This window comes from Pongo abelii, chromosome 2, assembly GCF_028885655.2.
Source record: "Pongo abelii isolate AG06213 chromosome 2, NHGRI_mPonAbe1-v2.0_pri, whole genome shotgun sequence".
Classification (NCBI taxonomy): domain Eukaryota; kingdom Metazoa; phylum Chordata; class Mammalia; order Primates; family Hominidae; genus Pongo; species Pongo abelii.
The window spans coordinates 145,968,239-145,985,983 of record NC_085928.1 but is presented as its reverse complement, the minus strand read 5'-3'; the positions used below and the strand labels follow the sequence as shown (position 1 = coordinate 145,985,983).

Sequence of the window (17,745 nt, the reverse complement as noted above, 5' to 3'; positions counted from 1 at the left end):
GCTCCAGTTGTCATCTTTTTTTCTTTGGAAAGACACAGCTACCTTTTTTTCTTCTTGGAACACTGTCTTCACTTGTTCTCTGGAATACCACATTGTCCTGGTGATTTTAGAAAGCTAAACAGCAAATATTGAGTTATCTTGACACTCAGTCTTCAGACAATTTTTTTAATGTATTCACTCCTTATTGAATAAAGTGAAAACCAATTTCATAGATATTATTTTTATTAAAAAATAGTGATGAGTAGGAAAATAACATAGTCACATGATTTAAAATTCAAAGTAGACCAGGCACTACGGTTCATCCCTGTAATCCCAACACTTTGGGAGGCTGACGTGGGAGAATCACTTGAGGCCAGGAGTTCAAGACTAACCTGGGCAATATAGTGGGACCCCCATCTCTACAATTTTTTTTTTTTTTTAATTAGCTTGGCACTGTGGTAGCTGTAGTCCCAGCTACTCAGGAGGCTGAGATGAGAGGATCACGAGCCTGGTGGGGGTTGAGGCTGCAGGGAGCTGTGATTGCACCACTGTGCTCTGTTCTGAGTGACAGAGCAAGACCTTGTCTCAAAAGAAAAAAAAAAAAGTAAAAAATTTTTATATGGTGAAATGTCACTCTTTCACCCATCTCCGACCTTCAAATTAACTTCCTTGAAGACAACCAAAGTTGCCAGTTTCTTAACGTTTTTCTAAACATGTTATATGCAAATAATAGCAAATACACATTCAGTGAGAGGCAGTATGGTGTGTTTAAGAGCTGGGACTATGGAGCAAGGCTGCCTGTACTCAAATTCTGTGTCCACCAATTGCTATGTAACCATCAAGTCTTTTAGCTGATCTGTGCCTCAGTTTTCTCTTAATGTAAAAAGGGACTAATAATAGTACTTCCTTCGTAGATTTGTGAGTTGTAAATGAATAAGTATGTTTATACAGCTTGGAAGAGTGACTGGCACGTAAAAATAAATAATACATTCTTTTGCACAAATGATAGCATATACACATTGTAAGGCTATCTTGTCTGTATTTTTCCATTAACAAATATCTTGGTGATCTTTTGTTTACAACACACAAATAATACCACCTTTTTCTAATTTCCATCTAGTTTTATGGTTCTGAATACCAGTGTCTTTGATAATGACTTCCAAATGTGTGTCTACTAGGCATTTCCACTTACATAACTAATAAAAATATTTCTAATTATCTTTGCCCTTTCTATTTATCTCATTTCCTTCATTGTAATCTAACAAATTCTTTCAGCAGTATTTTTCTTTTTCTTTCTTTTTTTTTTTTTTTTTTTTTGAGGTGGAGTCTTGCTGTGTCTCACAGGCTGGAGTGCAGTGGTGCAGTCTCAGCTTACTGCAGTCTCTACCTCCTGGGTTCAAGCGATTCTCCTGCCTCAGCCTCCCGAGTACCTGGGATTACTGGCGTGCGTCACCACATCCGGGAAATTTTTTTTTTTTTTTTTTTTTTTTTTTCGTATTTTTAGTAGAGACGGGGTTTCACCATGTTGGCCAGGCTGGTCTTGAACTCCTGATCTCCAGTGATCCACCTGCCTCAGCCTCCCAAAGTGCTGGGATTACAGGCGTGAGCCCCCTCGCCTGGCCTGGTATTTTCAAAATACACTTCATATCTAACAATTTCTCTCTACCTATTGGTGCCACTTTAATCTAAGCCAGCATCATTTCACTGAGTTGCCAAAGGCAAAAACCTAAGACTCTTTATTGCAAACTTTGAGCAAAATATTTTCAGCTCTGCCTCACTGCTCCTATTTAGTCTCCCTTCTTCCAGTTTTACTCTCCTATACTCTGGTCACACATCAGTTTAAAATCTAATTCAGACTATTTCACATCACTCCACATTCTCTAGGAGATCTTACCCACTTAGATTTAATTCATGAGCCTTAAGGAGAGGATAGGTTAACTAGATCCTAGTAACTCTCTGTAATCTGGCCTCTTCCTTCCTTTTAAGTATCCTCTTCTGCCTCTGGCTACCTCTGTGCTCCAACCAGACTAAATACTATACTCTGTAGTGAGTACCCTCCTCCCAACAGTTTGTCTTATAACTGTCCCTGGAAAGCTGGTTTGCTGTGGAATCACGTGACCATTCCTTCACTTCATGCTCAAATGTCAAGATCTCAGAGAGGCCTTCCCGAATGACCATCTAAAATAGTACCCCCTTCACGCTCTAATATTTTTACTGTACTTTTTCTTTATAGCACTAATCAGTAACTGACGTGATTTTTTCATTTGCATATTATCTATTCATTTATTGTCTTCTTTTCCTCACTAGAATGTAAAAATCACAAAAGCAAGTTCTTTGTTTTGTTCACTTGTGTATCTCTAATAACTAGAACAATGCTCAGTATATGCTGGATTGTTAGATGAATGGACAGGACTTTAAATAAAGTGCTTCTTTAGCTATGATGAATGACTAGTTTTTAATTACGAATCTGTCACAACCTAGTACTTTTGTAAAATGCGGTGGAAATAGTGTATATGTATTTATTAATGTCGTGTTATTAAAATCAACAGGCATTAAATTGTCAGAATGCTATAAAAATTTCTAAATGTTTTCAATTTTTTGCTTATAATGACCTTCTAATAAACTTGTTGTGGTCAGCACCTATTTGCAGACCACACTGTCAGTACCGCTGTACTAGAACATATTTACCATTTTATAGTCAGCAGTTAAAATGTGAAAGCTAAATGAAGGACGTATTTTTCTCCTTGCTAGACAAGAAGAAGCCACTTAAGAGCTGATGTCACATTACGATGGCTGAATTCTTGCAGGATTATTAACTTACAAAAAGGTTTTGTTAGTAATACCAGGAAAATTTAATCAGTACCAATTCTATGCAGAGATAAGTCTTTTTCAGTGGACTCAATTAAAACATCATAATCCTCATTTTATGTCTGTCATTTAATTTGAGGTTTGTTTTTAATAGCTGTTTATGTGTTATTCAGTGAAGTCTCAGTTTTACAGGTTTAAAAATATTTTATCTCAGTAAACACTGCTGTATTATACCTAATATGTTTCCGAAGATATATTGATCATTTTTTACATGTGTTGTCTGTTTTAGTATGTTGATTACTTTACTGTTTATGTATCTGGGATGGAAGGAGAGTCATTAAAGAATGACATTTGGAGTTTGGGAACTGGGTTCACAAGAAGATATATAGCTGAAAGTAAAAGCTATGAAGTTTTTAAAAAGCCGTGCCTCAGTTTCCACTGCTGAATTGCAACCAGGGTTGGTGTTAATTTTAATGCTTTTCAGCTCCTGGATATTCAAGTCATTTTGCGTTAGGTATCTAGAGGTAGATACTGAATTAAGCTCCTTTGGGTGTCACTTCATATGCTCATAACAAACACTGATAAACTAGTATTATCAACTTGAGTAGTTGGAATGCTCCAGATTCCTCGTCTTTGAGCTGTTGTCTTTCCTTATACAGTTTAATTTTACAAATTATTTTAAACTTTCATAATGTAGTCCAATATACTACTACTGGCAACACACAAAACTCAAAATCACTGTCTTATATTTTGAAACACAAGAATATTTCTCAGTTTACTGTTTGAGACTCTATCACAGGGAAAGAAACATTTTCATTTAATGCATTTCTTATGCAAAAATCCTGAAAAATCCATTTCTGGTCACTAATTTAAATAAATTTGTTTTTCAGGATTTTTGCATTATAATTTTTACATGTAATGGTCACTAACTTAAACACATTTGTTTTTCAGGATGTTTACATTTGTTTTTCAGGTTTCTTACCTTATATTTTGGTTTAAGGACAGCAGCAATTATTTAATAACATAGACCTGATCAAAATGTAGATAGAGTTTCCAAATAACAAATTGAGTATACATGTAGATAGAAATACAGATACAGCATACATACATACTGTATGTATTTAGAAAACACATATGTTTACATATGTAGTTAAGAAAAAATAGGCCGGGTGCGGTGGCTCATGCCTGTAATCTCAGCACTTTAGGAGGCCAAGGTGGGCGGATCACCTGAGGTCGGGAGTTCAAGACCAGCCTGGCCAACATGGTGAAACCCTGTCTCTACTAAAAAATACAGTGATTAGCTGGGCGTGGTGGTGCATGTCTGTAATCCCAGCTACTCGGGAGGCTGAGGCAGGAGAATCACTTGAACCTGGGAGGTGGAGGTTGCAGTAAGCCAAGATTGCACCATTGCACTCCAGCCTGGGCAACAAGAGTGAAACTCCATCTCAAAAAAAAAGAAAAAATAATGAAATTTTATAAACAGCACATGCTTGTTTTTAATTATATGGATATGTTTGCAGATAAATGAATCAGTTCTTCTAAAGCACTGAACAGTTCAGTTTTTTTAATAACCGAATGTTCATACTTGCACATGAATAACCTAAAAGGAACAAAAAGGGGAAATTATTTACCAGCACAAAGTCTCTTGTTCCTTTACCTATATGTCCTATATTTTCACTATCTCAGTGATGAAAACAAATATGAATAGACAGAAGTTTGAGGTTTGTGTCATACCTGTTTGTCAGAGGATGTGAAACAAATTTGAAAGTATTTAATAAGATTTACAAATACAAGTGAACGTTTAAAAGTACATTATCACTGTGGCTGGGGAGGAAAGGTCAATTGGAAATTCACAAAGTACATTTTTAATGGACTTTAATGAGTTTGGTAGGATCAGTATGTTTTTCCGGGTTTGGAGGTTGTGCAACTCTCTGAGGTGAGGAACAAAGGGAGAGGACCATCTGTGGGGGTAAAGATCACAAATTGATTGTAAACATCTAAAACATCTAAGGTACCTTTGACACATTTAAGTAAAGGTACTAAGGATGCATTTATATATACTCATATTTGATGATCAGAAGAGAGGTTTAGGCTTGATTAGTGTGCCCTTATGTGTGTATTTTTAGGAGTGGGAGAAAGGAGTTGTTGAAGATGATAGAACTGAAATCCTTTCTTCTGTTAGTTAGGATGAGGCTGTGTTTAAATGGAAAGTGTTAACAAGCCAAGCTGAGGTAGAGAAAATTATGTTGTAGATGAGTTTATTTCTGTAAATTAGTTATCTTTTATTTCAACTTAAATTATGCCTGGGTTGTAAAACAGAAATTCACTAGTTTCATTTCTTCATCCATTGGCTTTATAAATTTGTAATCTTATATGGATAAAGTTTTGATTCATAGGTATTATAATATTTCTTCATTTCATAGCCATGAAGCTCATGACTGCTCTGGTGAATGTTGCCTTAAACCTCAGTATTCATCAGGATAATACCCAGAGACAATATGAAGCCGAGAGAAATAAAATGATTGGGAAGAGAGCCAATGAAAGGTTGGAGTTACTACTTCAGAAACGCAAAGAGGTAAGTTTCATGCCAACTGATGATTTTATGTTCTGTAAATGTGTGGAATATATATGACATTAGTACTTTTTAAGTTCTCTGGAAAAAGGTTTATGCGTATATTTAGTTAGATTATTTGATGTCAGGGTTTCCAAATGAAACTGGAGTGTTCATTGGTGATCATGTAAGTGCCGTCTGATGGCAGAAAGGAATCATAGAACATCTCTGTTTTTGAAAGAAGTTGGTCTGGGAGTTAGGCAACTCAAAAAGGTTATAAGGCTATAGGCTCAAAAAGTATGATAAATACTAAAGTCAGCACTGGGAGCCAGCAAACTACATTTCCAGGAAAAAGCTAAAGGCTACATACTAGCCGATATATAAGGTACTCCTATGAATAAGATTGGTCCCAGTTTTACAATGACTCCTGTGAATAAGATTGGTCTCAGTTTTACAATGACATTTTCATATACGTGTTAAAAATGATTTTATACTGTTTTTTTTTTTGCGGGGGGGGGATGGAGTTTCGCTTTTGTTGCCCAGGCTCAAGTGCAATGGTGCGATCTCGACTCACCGCAACCTCCACCTCCCCAAAAGCAATTCTCGTGCCTTAGCCTCCCAAGTAGCTGGGAGTACAGGCATGTGCCACCACACCTGGCTAATTGTATTTTTAGTAGAGATGGGGTTTCTCCATGTTGGTCAGGCTGGTCTCGAACTTCCAACCTCAGGTGATCTGCCCACCTCGGCCTCCCAAAGTGCTGGGATTACAGGCGTGAGCCACCGTGCCTGGCCTGTACTGGGTTTTTAATAGGAAACATTTTTATTTATCCAATACTACATAAAATCTTAGATCTGCACTATTAGTCTGTCTTATAACTTGAAAAAAGAATATCACATTACTGCAAAGGAATTACATATGAATAATAACTTAATGGGTTTATAATAGGCAAGAAAAAGCAACGATGTTTTGATTAAATTATTAGCCATGCTGTATTAGTTTGATAGGGCTGCTGTGACAAAGTACCACAAACTGAATGACTTAAACAAAATAACATTATTATCTCACAGGTTTGCAGGCTAGAATTCCAAGATCAAGGTGTTGGCAGGGCCATCCTCCCTCGGAAGGATGTGTTCCAGGCTTCTCTCCTAGTGTCTGGTAGTTGCTTGGCTGGTGGCAGCATAATTCCAATCTTTGCATGACATTCTTCCTGTGCGTATGTTTGTCTCCAAATTTATTCCCTTCTTAAGGATATCAGTCGTATTGGATTAGGGTCCTCCCCTACTCCAGTATGGCCGCATCTTAATGAATTAAATCTGCCACAGTCCTCTTTCCTAATTTCACATTCTGAGGTATTGGGGTTAGAACTTCAATGTACAAATTTTTAAGGAACATAGTTTAACCCTTCACACATACCATACTTGAAATATTATAGAAGTAAATACTAGAGCTGGGCTTTTGTAAGTACTGCTGACTCAGAAATGTATGCCTCTTATAAATTAATTAGTTTTTATATGATAAATGCAATAAAAGTAATTTTTAACACTTGGAGGAAGTTGCAGAAATTTGAATGGTTTGCAATAAAAGTATTCCCAAACTTATTTTAATAAAGCCTGAAACAAAACATACAGCAAAAGAATAAATCTGAGGGAATTTTATTATCACATTCATGTATGTAGTAAAAGCAAATATTTCACTGAATATTACTATACAGTAAATTACAGAATAAATTAGAATAATAAATACCACCTTGAATGTAATTCAGTGCTGTTGTTGTTTTTGAGTAATAATAATCACAAACTTTAACTCTGATCAGTTTTGTTGCCTGAAATTCGTATCTTTGCCATAGATATTATTTATTTTGTTACTGTACTTCACCATAAGTAGCCAGGATCCTTTTTATCTTCTGTTATACCTCTTATTTTGGGAATGTGGTCTGCTGTCTGTTACAGGCTAGTGAGATGCAGAGTAATGTTTGGATACATTAGATGGAGTAGGAAGTTACTTTTAGAACAGTAAATATGTTAATTAGGGATGTTCCTTTAACCAAGAAAGGCAAAACCAAACCCAGGGACCTGATTTGGACAGAAGAGTTCTGTTCCTAAGGCAGATGATATTTCGGAGATAGGAATCTGACAACACTTAGCTATACCACCACTCCTTGTTTGTCATTGTAAAGTTTGTGTCTAGAGAGAGACAGTGAAAAATTCTAAAACCAATATGATATAAATGTAAAGGAGTAATGGAAATATACTGGTATTTTCACACATCTGTGCTACAAGTGAGAAAATGATTGAAAACTACCCAGAATGAGAATAACCAGGAATTAAAAACAATTGGAGCTGTCCCTTCCAAATAAAATGATCAGTATTTCAATTAATATATATTTTTTCATTTCAGCTGCAAGAAAATCAGGATGAAATCGAAAATATGATGAACTCTATTTTTAAGGGTATATTTGTTCATAGATACCGGTAAGAGATTTTAAAAATAATTTTGAAGGCTTTTCACTTAAACAATTATTGATTTTTTTTGTGGCCCAGGCTAACTGTAAAACTCACTAATTATGATTTGTGTTTTGTTTTCTGGAAAACAACTTTGGCTGTCAATGTCACACTACAACTATAGAAGAAATTGTATGACTACTGCCACTACCACTGTTATACTCTTCCAGATTCAGAACATATGCTGTTGGAAGTAGCTTATGTACTTGGATTTATACCGATGGAATATTAATTAATAGGATCATAAACTAATGTAGCTTTAATAAGATATTCTTGTTTTCACATTTAAAAAATTAAATGCCCTACTTCTTGCTCTGTGGTACTCATTTTGTTCCATGGGCAAATTAATAATTAAAAAAAAAAAAAACCTGTGTGAAGCTGGGCGAAAAGAGGACAGAGAAGGACACCCCCGCAGTTAATGCAACAACTATATCTTCATTCTTGTTTCCTTTCAGATAAACACATTGAAATAAAAGCTGTTAGCAAAATATTTTTGTTATCCTCCATTGCAAATGATTTTAGTTTGTCTTTCTGTGAAGCCCAGGAACCTTAAAAACACTAACTACATTGTAAAAGAGCATATTTTACATTGAATGAATGAATCATATACATATACTTGTTACCTTCTGTTGATTAGATGTGATGTGTGTAAGTAGATAGACAAAGATAATAAATAGAAGCACTGTTTTTGGACCCATTTGAGAGTGTATTTGGCTAATTAATATAGAGCAGTGGGATGTGGTTGCTCATCCCTAACACTTTGGGAGGCTAAGGTGGGAGGATCACTTGAGGCCAGGCATTAAAGACTGTGTCTCTACAGAAAATTTAAAAATCAGCCCGGTGTGGTAGTGTGCGCTTGTAGTCCCAGCTACTCGGGAGGCTGAGGTGGGAGGATTGCCTGAACCAGAGGGTCAAGGCTGCAGTGAGCCTTGATTGCGCCACTGCACTCCAGTCTGGGTGACAGAACGAGACCCTGTCTAAAACAAAACAAAGAAATACACACATACACAGCTGACCTTTGAACAACGGGTTTGAACTGCAAGAATTGCCTGTAAACCATTTGTTTCTAAACACGGATTGAAAATACAGTATTTGTGGGATATGAAACCTGTTTATGTGGAGGTCTAACTTGTTGAATATGGGGATTACTCAGAGACAGCTGTGGTACTTGAGTATGCATGGATTTTGCTATATGTGAGCAGTCTGAGAAGCAATCCCCCATGTATACCAAGTGGCAAGTTGTGTGTGTGTGTGTGTGTATCTGTTTGATAATTTATTTCAATGGAACTTAAACATTTTAACCAAAAGAATAAAATGTTCTTTTGAAATAGGTCCAGGGCTTTTATGTTGAGTGTGGATTGTCTGATTGGAGTTTTATGTTTGCTTTCTTGCATATACTGCATGTATAACATGTTATTGATATATTTGTTTTAAAAAGAACAAGGATTTCCATATACCTGCCATGCAGTCTTTGTTTTTTTTTTTTTTTTTTTACTGCAACTTTATGGAGGTATAATTCACATAAATAAACTGCACATTTAAGTGCATAATTTGATGAGTTTTGACATATATACACCTATAAAACCGCCACCACAAGTGAGATAATGAATCTCTCCATCATCAAGAAATTCAAGTGCCAAGTTTTCTCATGGCACTTTGTAACTCCTTTCTACCTCCCTTCCTGTTGTTCTACCTTTCCATCATCCTCAAGCAAGCATTGATGTGCTGATTATTTACATTTTCTAGAATTTTATAGAAATGGAATTATACAGCATATCTGGGGGGTTTTTTTTGCAGGCGGATCTGGCTTCTTTGAACAACATCAGAGTTTTTTTTATCATTGAATGCGTTGCTAGCTGTGTGTGTGTGTGTGTGTGTGTGTGTGTGTGTGTGTGTATATATATATATTTTTTTTTTAAGATGGAGTTTTGCTCTTGTTGTCCAGGCTGGAGTGCACTGGCACAATGTTGGCTCACTGCAACCTCCGCCTCCCGGGTTCAAGTGATTGTCCTGCCTCAGCCTTCCAAGTAGCTGAGATTACAGGCATGCTCCGCCACGCCCAGCTAATTTTGTATTTTTAGTAGAGACGGAGTTTCTCCCTGTTGGTCAAGCTGGTCTCGAACTCCTGACCTCAGGTGATCTGCCTGCCTTGGCCTCCCAAAGTGCTGGGATTATAGTCATGAGCCACCATGCCTGGCCTAGCTGTAGTATTTTCATAGATGCCCCTTATCAGATTGAGGAATTTTTTTTTTTTTTTTTTTTTTTTGAGATGGAGTCACGCTCTGTTGCCCAGGCTAGAGTGCAGTGGCGCGATCTCGGCTCACTGCAAGCTCCACCTCCTGGGTTCACACCGTTCTCCTGCCTCAGCCTCCCAAGTAGCTGAGAGTACAGGCGCCTGCCACCACGCCCAGCTAATTTTTTTTTTTTTTTTTTTTTTTTTTTTTTACTAGCCATCCTGGCTAACACGGTGAAACCCCAGGATGGTCTCGATCTCCTGACCTGGTGATCTGCCTGCCTCGGCCTCCCGAAGTGCTGGGATTACAGGCATGAGCCATCGCGCCTGGCTGGAAGTTTCTTTTTATTCCTAGTTTTCTGAGAGTTTTTATTAGGAATATATCTTGGATTTTGTCAAATCTTTTTCTTCATCTATTGAGATCAGTGTATTTTATTTTTTAAAGACTTAATGTAGTGAATTTGTTTATGTTCAGATGTTAACATGAACGCATAGAGTAAAGCCCACATTATCATGATATGTTGTTACCTACATATGGTTGGATGTGATTTGCTGAGTTTTTCTAAGAATTTCTGCATCTATGTTCAAGAGGGATAAATAGCTCTAATTTTATTTTAATGAATATCACTGTCTACCTTTGTTAGCAGGGTAATGCTGGCCTTGTAGATTGAGTTACAGTGTATTCTCTCTTCTTTAATTTTCTCGGTGAGTTTAATAGAATTGGTATTATTTCTTCTTCAGATAAGAGTTCTACCATTGGAGCCTAGAATTTTCTTTGCAGGAAGGTTTTTAAGTATGAATTTTCTCCAGCAGATATAGGGCTGTTGAGGTTATCTGTTGTTCCTGAGTAACCTTTGGTAGTTTATGTCTTATAAGAAATTAGTACATTCGCCTTGGTGGTTGAGTTCTATTAAAAAAAATCAGCATAAAGTTGGTCATAATATTGGTAATTTAACATCTCTCTCTCTCTCTCTCTCTCCCACTCCTTTTCCTCCTGCTTCCTTCCCGCCTTTCTCTTTTCATTGTTCAGTGTATGTGGAGCTATTTTATCTTATTTTATATTGAATTTTTCTGTTATTTTTGTTTTCTATTTCATTGATTTCTGTCCTTTATTTCCTTTCGTCTGCTTACTTTGGGTTTCACTTCTTCAGCTGTTCTTAGTTTCTCAACGTAGAATTTGAGGTCATTGATTTGACACTTTTTTTCTAATAAGGGAATTTACTCCTATAAATTTTTTAAAGCACTGCTTTAGCTATGTGTCCTAAATTTGGATATATTGCATTTTTATTTAGTTCAAAATACTGTCTAGTTTCCTTTTTGATTTTTTTGTTTCACCCATGGATTATTTTGAAGCATGGCATTTAGTGTGCAGATATTTGAGGATTTTCTAGATGTCTTTCTGCTATTAATTTCTAATTTAATTTCAATGTAGTCAAAGAACATAGTTTGTATGATTTGAATGCTTCTAAATTTATTGAGATTTGTGTGAGACCCACAGTAAACTCTATCTTGGTGAATGTTTCATTTCCTCAAGAAAATAAGGTATATTCTGCTTTTGTTGGCTAGTGTCTTATACCAGTTAGGTCAAATTGGTTAATAGTGTTGTTCAAGTCTTCTCTCTCCTTACTGATTTTCTGTCTGTTTATTCTAACAATGATTAAGAAGGGTTTTATAGGAGTACTTTCTGTGTTTTTTTTGGGGTTTTTTGTTTGTTTGTTTTTTGAGACGGAGTCTCCCTCTTGTTGCCCAGGCTGGAGTGCAGTGGTACAATCTCAGCTCACCGCAACCTCTGCCTCACAGATCCAAGTGGTTCTCCTGCCTCAGCCTCCCAAGTAGCTGGGATTACAGGCGTGCACCACCATGCCCAGCTAATTTTTTTTTCTTTTTTCTTGAGGCGGAGTCTCGCTCTGTCACCCAGGCTGGAGTGCAGTGGTGCGCGGTCCCTGCTTGCTGCAAGCTCCGCCTCCCGGGTTCATGCCATTTCTGCCTCAGCCTCCCGAGTAGCTGGGACTACAGGCACCTGCCACCATGCCTGGCTAATTTTTTTGTATTTTTAGTAGAGACGGGGTTTCACCGTGTTGTCCAGGATGATCTCCATCTCTTGACCTCCCGAGCCACCCGCCTCAGCCTCCCAATGTGCTGGAATTATAGGTGTGAGCCACCGCGCCTGGCCCTAATTTTGTATTTTTAATAGAGGCGGAGTTTCACCATGTTGGTAAGGCTGGTCTCGAACTCCTGACCTCAAGTGATCCACCCACCTCGGCCTCCCAAAGTGCTGGGATTACAGACATGAGCCACCGTGCCATCCATGCCACCACACCCGGCTGATATTCTTGATATAAGTTCGTGAACAGATGTATAGCTTTTTTTCATTTTCTTAATGGTGAGCTTTACAGAGCAAATGTTTTCAATTTGTGTGGCCCAGTTTATGAGTTTGTCTTCTGTGGTCATGCTTTTGGTATCTGTGAACATTGCCTAACCCCTAAGATTTCTTCTGTGTTTTGTTTTAGAAGTTTAATCATTTTGTCTCTTCTGTTAAGGCGTATGAACCTTTAAAATTGAATTTTTAATTCAATTTTGGTACATGATGTGATATAAGGGCAGAAGTCTACTTTTTGCATACAAATTTTCAGTTTTCCCAGCACCATTTAATGACAAACTACCCTTCCCCAATTGAATTACTGTGCCATCTCTCTTGAAGATGAATTGACCATAAACGCAAGGTTCCGTTTTTGGATTTTCTGTCTATCCTTACACTGATACCACCCGCATTGAGTATGCCTTAGATGAGCTTTTAAAATTAGGTAGTGTAAGTTGTCTTATTTTATTCTTCTTTTTCAAAAATTTTTTGACTGGTATAGATTCTTTGCATTTCTGTATAAATCTTAGGGTCAGCTTGTCAATTTTTGAACAAAAGCTTCTGAAATTATCTTAGGGATTGTAATGACTTTGTAAACCAATTTGGAGAGAATTAACCTCTTAACAATATTGAATTTATTCCTTAAGGGGGAAACAATTAGACTTTGAAATTAGGCACGATGTTATTAACTGTAAGTTTTGTGTAGATACCCTTTAGTAGGATGAGGAATTTACTTCTAGCCTGATTTGTTGGGTGTTTTTGTCATGATGGATTGATGTATTTCTTTATTTTTTCTGTTTTGAATGAGGTGGCCATGCAGGTTTTTTCTTTTATTATATTAATATAGTGTATTGTGTTCATTGATTTTCAGATATTATACCAACCTTGCATTCTGGGAGAAATTCCACATGGTCATGGTATACAATCCTTTTTATATGCTACTGTATTCAGTTTGCTAGTATTTTGTTAAGGATTTGTGCATTTACTTTCATAAGGAGTAACAGTGTCAATACTAGCCTTACAGAATACACTGGGAACCGTTCTTCCGGCTCTGTTTTCTGAAAGAATTTATGAAGGATTGGTAATATTTCTATGTTTGGTAGAATTCAGCAGAGAAGCCCTTTAATCCTAGGCTCTTCTTTGTATAAAGATTTTTAATTACTGATTCAATTTACTTTATATATCCTGATTTTTTTTTAATTTTGTTTTTTATTAATTTATTTTCTTGAGACAGGGTCTCTCTCTGTCACCCTGGCTGGAGTGCAGTGGCACAATCACAACTCCGTAGAACCTCAATGTCCTGGGCTCAAGCAGTCCTCCTGCCTCAGCTCCCAAGTAGCTAGGACTGCAGGCAAGCTCCACCACACCTGGCCAATTTTTTATTTTTTCTAGAAACTAGGGCTTCTCCCTATTTTGCCCAGAATGGTTAGAACTCTTGACCTCAAGCAGTCCTTCTGCCTCAGCCTCCCAAAGTACTAGGATTATAGGTGTGAGCCACTGCACCCTGCACACCGCCAGATTTTTGTTGTTTTTGAGTCAGATTTGGTAATTTGTATTTCTCAGGCAATATGTCTATTTCATGCAAATTGTAAATTTAATGGCATAATGTTATTCATAATATTTTGTAGTCGTTTTAATTTTTGGGGGGTTGTCAGCCCCCTTATTTATTCTTGTGGGATTTGCGTCTTCTCTTTTGTCTTTCTCAGTCTCACTGTAAGTTTCAGTTTTGTTGATCTTTTCAAATAATAATGGACTTGTAATTTTGTTGGCTTTCTCTGTTTTTTATTTCCTTGATTTATGTTTCCATATTATTTGTTTTTTTTTTTGTTGTTTTTTGTTTGTTTTTTTGGAGACAGGATCTCGCTCTGTTGTCCAAGCTGGAGTGCAATGTCATGATCATTGCTCACTGCAGCCTTGACCTCACGGGCTCAAGCAGTACTCCCACCTCAGCCCCCTGAGTGGTTGGGACTACAAGCACACATCACTATGCCTGGCTAATTTTTGTTATTTTTGTAGAGTCAGGGTTTGGCCATGTTGTCCAGGCTTGTGTTGAACTCCTGGGCTCAAGTGATGCACCTGCTTCAGCCTCCCAAAGTGATGGGATTACAGGTGTGAGCCATCCTTTGCTGATCTTTTTGTTTTGGTTTGGTTTGGTTTTTTTGAGACAGGGTTTTACTCTGTCATCCAGGTGGGAGTGCAGTTGCACAATCACAGCTCACACTTCAGCCTCAACATCCTGGGCTCAGGTGATCTTCCCACCTCAGCCTCCTGAGTAGCTGGGACTACAGGCACACACTACCATACCTGGTTAATTTTTTGTATTTTTAGTAGAGATGAGGTTTCACCATGTTGCCCAGGCTGGTCTCAAATTCCTGGGCTCAAGCCATCTACCAGCCTCAGCCTCCCAAAGTGCTGTGATTAGGCGTGAACTATCATGCCTGGCCTAATTGTTTCTTAAGTTGAAAACTAAAATTATTCATTTTATATCCTTCCTCCTTTCTCAGCTCCCCTTATAAGCTCTAAATTTTCCACAAAGCACTGCTCTAGCCTAGCTTCATTTTCTTGTCCTTCCTTTGTGCTATTATTGTCATATATATTTTGTCTACATTAGTTACTAACCCACCTGTACAGCATTATTTGCAGAGTGTTCAGTCATCTCTTAACAAAATTAAGAGGAGAAAATACACTGTCTTCTAATTTACTGTCTTGTTAACATTTTTGACATTCTTCATTTTTTCCTGTGGAATTTAGTTATTGTATCGTGTTATTTCCTTTCAGTTTGAAGGATTTCATTTTGTGTCCCTTGTAAGGTAAATTTTACCCTGCTTAAACTGTTAAATGGCATGTATATATCTGGGGGCAGTCTTAGGGCTCACCTTGTGTTATCCCCTCTCAGAGATTACCATTCTGCTCTGACCGATAATCCAACATCTAAAAATCATTTTGTGCAATTTGGTTTTTGTTTTCATTTACTTTTTTCAAGTGAGAGCATAAATTCTGTCCATCTTGGCTCCGTCATGCAGTCTTGAATTCAGAATCCTTATTTTTATGATTTTCTGTCAGTCTGTAACACCAGTATTTATTTTAATGACTCACCTTTGTTGAGTCTTGATAAAGCTTTTAACCTATTATCCTTGTAGAAACAACAGTTATTTAATTTCTTACTGTTACAATGTTGATTTGCATTTTATTTAATCAGACCTTGCATAAACTAGTATTGGATCTGTCACAGCCTGACTGAACTATTCAAAACTAGAATACAAGTGTAGTTGAGAATGTGACCTACTTGGCAAAAGTGATCAGCATGCCATGGATACTAATCATTAATATCCATAAGTATCACTCAGTCTACATTATTGATTAATAGGAGATATTACTGCACATACTGGAAGTAGTAGGTACTATGCAGAGATATCACTTTAAGTTACCACTTGTGTCCCACTTACCACCATCCACTTCAAACAAATTTGATTTTTTTGTTTTTTTGTTTTGTTTTGTTTTTGAGACAGTCTTGCTCTGTCTCCCAGGCTGGAGTGCAGCAGCGTGATCTTGGGCTGATTGCAGCCCCCGCCTCCTGGGTTCAGGTGATTCTCCTGCCTCAGCCTCCTGAGTAGCTGGGATTACAGGTGTGCGCCACCATCCTCAGCTAATTTTGTATTTTTAATAGAGACAGGGTTTCACCATGTTGGCCTGGCTGGTCTTGAACTCCTGACCTCAGGTGATCTTCCCGCCTCGGGCTCCCAACGCGCTGGGATTACAGGTGTGAACCACTGCACCCAGCCAACAAATTGGATTTTAATCTGTATGCTGCTAGATCTAAGTAATCATTTACAGTAAGTAAGGAGACCAGAAGAATGTGTTTTCTAAGTGAATCCTTGTGGTATTGCTTAAGTCTAGAATTTGGGAAACTGTACCTCAGACCAAATGATCAGTTTCTTCCACAAATAAATGGCAGATAATAAGAACCAGGGGATGTAAAAACACAAAATGCTGAATGTGAAAAACACTCACAAATTCATATTTAATGAACAGGATAATACTTTAGAATGTTGAGGAGACAATTAGTGAATTGGAATGTAATACTGAGGAATTTACCCAGATCACAGTAATAAAGGGATAAAAAGATATGGACGGACCTTTCTGATATGGGAAGGGTAGTGTCAAGACACTTCATCGGTCCTTTAAAAAGAAGTTTCAGGAAAAGAGAGAAGCCCTTGGTCATGGTAATGTGTACCTGTAGTCCCAACTACATAGGAGGATGAAATGGTAAGACTGCTTGAGCCCAGGAGTTCCAGGGTGCAGTGAACTATAATCAAGCCACTGCACTCCAGCCTGAACGACAGAGCAAGACCCCATGTCTAAAAAAATAGATAAATAGAAAGAAATGTATTAGAGAGAAGCAGTACTAGTGAGTATAATTTTATAAAATTAGTTAAACAGAAACTTCAGATTAAAAAAACTTAATGAGTGCTGAGTAGGTTAGGAAGTATATTCTACATCTAGACATACCATAGTGAAAATGAAAAACATCAAAGATGAAGACAAAATTATAAAAGCAACCAGAAAGATTGTTATTTCAGTAATGGTAAAAGAATAACAAAGTCATTAGGCCATAAGGACAAACTTACTCAGAGGACAGATTTAAGTACTTTTGAGAAGATGAAAAACAGATGTCTTTAAGACTAGTTGAGTCTTTTCATCATTTTATATTACAATGAAACCTTTCAGAATCATGTTTTCAGAGCTATTCTTATACAATACCATAATAGGATTTATTCTGAACAAACTGTTATTCCATTATTTTAATCTTCTTCCTAATATTTCATCTTTGATCTAATGTGGGGGTCAGGTTGCTAGTTAAAATGTAAGTATTAATTAGAGGATATTTTTCTTTGAAAGCTAATGTATCTTTGACATCTAATTTTTAATCTTATTAAATCCTGAAATTCTGTTAATAGTAAACTATTAAGGCATAATACAGGGTAACAGATAGCCATACACCTTCTCTGTATGAGACTCTTAGTGATGCAATGCCTTTCTGTGTATTTTGCCACTGTTTTTACTTATTAATAATTAGCAACAAAAATGAGATGAAAAATAGTTTTATAAACTTGCCACATTTTCAGTACATCTAAAATAACTCTAGCAGTCGGGTACGGTAGCTCACACCTGTAATCCCAGCACTTTGGGAGGATCACTTGAGGTCAGGAGTTCGAGACCAGCCTAGCCAACATGGCGAAACCCTGTCTCTACTAATAATACAAAAAAAAAGGGTGTGATGGTCCGTGCCTGTAATCCCAGCTACTCAGGAGG

At 37.2% G+C, this 17,745-nt stretch overlaps 1 protein-coding gene across 5 annotated transcripts in view; it reads left to right on the top strand.

Annotated features, from left to right (window-relative positions):
* Positions 1 to 17,745, top strand: part of STAG1 (STAG1 cohesin complex component) — a 406,617-nt gene that overhangs the window by 241,093 nt on the left and 147,779 nt on the right. For all 5 annotated transcript variants that reach the window (XM_024244311.3, XM_063722218.1, XM_063722219.1 and 2 more), the window contains 2 exons: positions 5,211 to 5,362; positions 7,737 to 7,810. In XM_024244311.3, the coding sequence (XP_024100079.1) occupies positions 5,211 to 5,362; positions 7,737 to 7,810 (226 nt within the window). The remainder of the gene's footprint in view (positions 1 to 5,210; positions 5,363 to 7,736; positions 7,811 to 17,745) is intronic.